General features: G+C 29.6%; 1 protein-coding gene across 1 annotated transcript; it reads right to left on the bottom strand.

The window, feature by feature from the left end:
* Positions 1-2,879: 2,879 nt before the first annotated feature.
* Positions 2,880-3,882, bottom strand: HELRODRAFT_84698 (hypothetical protein; the record flags this gene model as incomplete). Its single annotated transcript, XM_009025295.1, has 2 exons — positions 2,880-3,160; positions 3,267-3,882. 2 exons carry the CDS (start codon positions 3,880-3,882, stop codon positions 2,880-2,882), a joined length of 897 nt encoding a protein of 298 aa, XP_009023543.1.
* Between the last annotated feature and the right edge of the window lie 2,198 nt (positions 3,883-6,080).

Here is a 6,080-nt window from a genome sequence, read left to right as displayed (position 1 = left end):
TTCTGACATGGCTACTGACTGGCAGTAGAAATTAATTTTAATGTTTCTGACGTTTAGATTTCTGATCGATAAGATTATATTGGCGTCATGAGACATTGTTTGGCAACATGTCTCCTCACTTTTATCGTGGTCGTCGACAAACTATTTCAGAATGAGACAACAAATTGACTAACACTTTGTCTCGAAATTTTTAAATATATTGGATGGAGTTTTGCGGACAATTTTATTGCAGACATTTAGTGAGGCAGGTAATTTTTACTTGATTAATAAAACTCGTGTTAAACACAGTGAGCTACGAAATAACATCAATACGTTGTAATAATTATTCCAAATAATCTTGTGATTAGGTCAACAAATTTGGAATTTTTAATCAGCTTTGAAAAAAAAAATGTTTCAATAGTTTGAAGCTATAAAAAAATAAAATAAGTTTCAGTTGATCGTATAATAAACTTCTATTTAAAGTTTTCACAATATTTATATTGTTGCTGGCGTCCTCTTCATCGTTTGCAATGAATTTTCGCATCATTTTGCTCTACAATCTACAAATTTATTTAAATAATTGACGATCATTAAATTTGAAAAATGTTTCAAAATAATTATTAAAATTTTAAAAATATTGATTTAAAAGTTTATTCTAAATATTATTTCAATTGAAATAACCTGAAAGTAATCTTTCAGATAAGGCAAGAATTTTGCAGGAGGTAACAAGTCGTCCCATAAACTCCGACACCAGCGCGGAAACAGTTAGCTGTAAGATGACAGATGTGGACGCATTTGACGAACCTAGGCATGCATGCAGCGTGAGATCTGCTCATGTTAACTGAAGTTTTGTTGTAAATTATTCCGTCCATGTCGCTGACAGCTATCATGGCTATTAATGCTGACTGGAGAAATCCACCATTTGTGGAGATGTAGTGTTTGTATGTTCTTGATGCTGTGTTTGATGAGAGGTAAGGATGCAACATTAATGATGGTGTATAACAGTAACGATGTCATATGCTCATGTTTTGAAAGTCTTAAAAGCATATTTTGTAGTATTTTTTATGATAATTAATGAATCAAATCAGAAAAAATCTATATATATAAATTTGATTTTGTACTGAAGAAACTTGAAAATGATTTACGATCAACCGTTGGCAAAAAGGTTTTCTATCAAAAACGAAATGTGAATCATTGACAAAATTATTAAAACATCATCATTGACATCATGATTGTCATTGTAAATCATCATTTTCGTCATCATTTTTATTAAAAAAAAAACATACATTTGAAAATAAATTTTTTATATACACTTTTGAAATTTTTTTGGCAAGACTTGCGAACCTTTGAAGTAAAGCAAATCGATTTTTTCAAACTTACTCGTCACACGTTCTTCTGTTCATTTTTGCCTAAACGTACGCAAATTGTCACACAAGTTTTGACATGTCTTATTTATAGAAAGCGTACTTAAAATCTGTTTTTAATTTGACAATTCCACTAAACTTCTGTTAATTTAATAGATTTTTTGGCAAGCGAGATGATATTTTTATTTCTTGAAACAGCATTTTAAGAAAACTGAATAGTCTCAGCGGTGTAAATGTATCTAAATGTAAAATGAAATGTGAATCGTTGACAAAATTATTAAAACATCATTATTGACATCTTGATCGTCATTGTTAATCATTATTATCGTCATCATTTTCATTATAATAAAAAGAAACATACATTTAAAAATAAATCTAAACAAACGAAAGACAACAGAAACACCGTGCTTCATTACAACAGCCCATATTTACATTTTACATCAACAACATCAGTAACAACAAAATTGAAGCACAAAACAAATTAATGTCATGTCAAATGACCTCAAGTAAATGATAACAACATCGTAAATCGGTCACGATCAGATGATTTCTAACAATAACTACGGATAATGAAGACAATATTGGGAAGAATTTTTTCTTTATTCTTTATAATGCAACGCTGTCAAACGCAGAGTTGCTTGCATGTTATTCTATACTGATAACAAAACTTCCACGCAACAATGGCTGTACATATATCGAAATATATATCATATATATAAAGAAATATGTCAAACTGATCGATGACAATGTTTTTCGGTAACTTCATGCTCCCCTTTATAAAGTATTAAATTGTTTTCTAACGTCTTTGATTTTTTTGAGATACACACACTGAAACATACAAACAAGACACACACACACACTCACACACACACAAGACACACACAAAGATATATAATATTGAGATACACACACACCACACACACACAGATATATAATATAGAGATACTCACACACTCAAACATATCGCAGGCTCCGACAGTGGTACATAGATTCTATTCCAACCTTCGAGAATTTAATTTGTTACAAATGTAAAAACTGCTAACAAATAATCTCACGAAAATTGTAAGAATAAGTCAATCATTTTGTATCGATTTTGGTTAAGGCGAAACCTTCTTTTTTGTGCTGCAAACATTTTATGTTTTTTTTTTTAAAAAAAAACATTTTTAAATTTATATTTATAAGCAGTACGAAAAAACACTAAACTGTTTTAATTTCTACACTAATATAGAATAATATTTCTGATAGTCAAACAGCAGAAAAAAAGAACTCCTCAAATATATAAATCTCTAAAATAGTACGTAGAATAACTATGAAATGAAATATTTCTCGTCAAAATGGTGAGTCAAAATTTATTAGGAACCTTTTAGTTTGTGTAGAAATGACAGTTAATAAATTGTTTTAATAATGTTGTTATATTTATTATCTGGAATAATTAGAAATGTCGGTTTTCATTTTAGTTGGTTCCTTTTTTCTACCAGCCTCTTCAGTGCCTGCGGCCGCGGTCGTGCCTGAAATTGGTTCCAAAATGAAAATTATTTACACACATAATTCCAACAACATCGCCACATTTCGTATACTCATTACTCCATTATTACTCATTACTTCAGTATTACTTATTACTTCAGTATTTCTTATTACTTCAGTATTTCTTATTACTTCAGTATTACTCATTACTTCAGTATTTTTTATTACTTCGTTATTACTCATTACTTCAGTATTTTTTATTACTTCGTTATTACTCATTACTTCAGTATTACTTATTACTTCAGTATTACTTATTACTTCAGTATTACTCATTACTTCAGTATTTTTTATTACTTCGTTATTACTCATTACTTCAGTATTTTTTATTACTTCGTATTTTATTATTTTATTACTCAGTATTACTTATTACTTCAGTATTACTTATTACTTCAGTATTACTCATTACTTCAGTATTTTTTATTACTTCGTTATTACTCATTACTTCAGTATTTTTTATTACTTCGTTATTACTCATTACTTCAGTATTACTTATTACTTCAGTATTTCTTATTACTTCAGTATTTCTTATTACTTCAGTATTTCTTATTACTTCAGTATTTCTTATTACTTCAGTATTACTTATTACTTCAGTATTACTCATTACTTCAGTATTTTTTATTACTTCGTTATTACTCATTACTTCAGTATTTTTTATTACTTCGTTATTACTCATTACTTCAGTATTACTTATTACTTCAGTATTTCTTATTACTTCAGTATTTCTTATTACTTCAGTATTTCTTATTACTTCAGTATTTCTTATTACTTCAGTATTACTTATTACTTCAGTATTACTCATTACTTCAGTATTTTTTATTACTTCAGTATTACTCATTACTTCAGTATTACTTATTACTTCAGTATTTCTTATTACTTCAGTATTACTTATTACTTCAGTATTACTCATTACTTCAGTATTTTTTATTACTTCAGTATTACTCATTACTTCAGTATTTTTTATTACTTCATTATTACTCATTACTTCAGTATTTTTTATTACTTCATTATTACTCATTACTTAATTATTACTTATTACTTCAATATTTCTTAATACTTCATTATTAATCATTACTTCAGTATTTTTTATTACTTCATTATTACGTCATGTTATAGTTGTAAGAGCATTGGTCATAACTCTTGTAACCGTTTAAAATTAATTCATAATTTAACTGAAAATTATATTATTAAAAAAATTACTAATTGATAACCGTAATAACCGCATTTAACATCATTTAAATTACTGCTACTAACAACAGGAAAAGACGCTAGCATTGGAAACTTAAAACTCAAAAATATGAAGATAGAGTAGTATAAATATGAACATAGAGACCAACGAAGCATGTGTTACATGTTATTTTCTCTTTAAAAGAATTAATATTTTCAAATTTATATTAATAAGCAAGTATGAAAACAACTGAAATATTTCAAATTCTAAACTAATATAGAAGAATTTTTCTGATAGCCAAATAGCAAGAGACGTGCATTAAATATTTAATGGAATTATATTATACACACCATACAGTTACAGGTTATCGCATTTTAAATAAACCCCAAACAATGCTAAAACACAACTCCGCTAACTCCAGCAAACATGGACTCACCCGTCATCGAAAGGACCCCAGAAGCCCCAGTCCCACCGATGATAACTGCAGAAACCGTCTGAGCACGTTCTCTCCTCAGAATTCACTCTGAAAACAATTTAACAAAAAAAGAGATTCATTAACATTTTAATTTTAAATATTACAGTCTGTTATTGTTAGGAACGTTTATTCCCATAATAATATGATTCATGCGTGTAAATTAATGCTTGGTTTTATTACCAATCAATTAATATGTATTTTTGTTTTTGTTTTTTATTTTGATCAAATTTTGTTTTAAAAACTGAATTAATAGAAGCGTACATTTGATAAGTTCCGTCCTTCATGCCATACATGTACCTGTTCTGCGTGCAATCTGCGCCACAGTATGACCAATCAGTCCAACCTAGGGCTTTTGTGCGTAATAAACTTTAATAAGAACCATGTAATAAAACTTTGTAGAGTTGTGTAATGTTGTGGAATGGCGTGTTGCAATGTGTGGTTTTGTTTATTGCCGAATAAAAAATGTTTAATGAGCTTTCTGAAGTATGTGGTTGTGTTACACGTTCTGCAATAATCTGTGGCAAATGCACATATAACATTACACAAGTATTATATAGCCAGAAATAACAACGACAGTAACATACCAAGACATCTTGAATTCACTTGGACAGCGTTATCGCAACAGGCCTTATATTGTATGCATTCAAAGGTTACATTCCTGTATCTTGTGAGAAATTTGATGGCAAACTCAATACAAGATAACTTAGTTAAAAGACTACGAAATTGTAAAATTACGAAATATTCTTCTATATTAACGTTAAGGTTGAAGGTCAAAAAATGTTTTCAATTGCCAATTCAATTATAATTGATAATTATCATCAGCAACTTACTCGTAATCAAATTTCCACCATCTGTTGCTTGAAAACTTTCGGAAAAGACGCTCCTCAGTGCAGTTCTTTGACGGGTTGAACTTGATGTCACAAAGCCTGTCCGCTCCGCATCTGTAACCAGGCGGAATGTTACAACCACCACAACACTCTGCGATAGATTTTTTTCCAAAATTTGTTGAATTGTTATAAATGAAACCAAAGTTAACAATTTCGACTAAAGTGTTTATAATTTGAAGTTTTGACATTGAAATTAACAGTTCTAGTGATTTAGCATCTATTGATTCCATTATTTACACGCTAAGGAAAATTGTGGAACAAACAAAACAAAACTGAAATACTTCCAAAAAGATTTATGAAAGTTTGAATAAAATTGGATGAAGATGTCTACCGTTATCTTGGCACTGCTTTCCCGAGAAACCGCTCTGACATTTACATTCGTAACTGCCTGAACCATTCCTTACACAGGTGCCGTTGTTACGGCATGGTTTCGCGTCGCATGGATTGCCCGAAGTTCCTAAATCTGATGAATGGGAGCACGTTGACGGCGTGATGGAGATGAGGCTGGTCGATGATAATTACTAAGAAAATGACAATAGTAATTTTAAAATTGACGAACTAAAAGTGACGAATTGAGATTGAAGTTTTTAAAAGTGATGATGATGACTTAATACTGTTGAATAAAAATTGAAAACAAATTTCTCAGATCCTAAATCCACTAACATACACACACCAAAAATACCGAA

The sequence above is a fragment of the Helobdella robusta genome, assembly GCF_000326865.2.
Source record: "Helobdella robusta unplaced genomic scaffold HELROscaffold_41, whole genome shotgun sequence".
Lineage (NCBI taxonomy): Eukaryota > Metazoa > Annelida > Clitellata > Rhynchobdellida > Glossiphoniidae > Helobdella > Helobdella robusta.
Note: the sequence above shows the minus strand (reverse complement) of the source record. Positions and strands in the feature narration are given on the sequence as shown.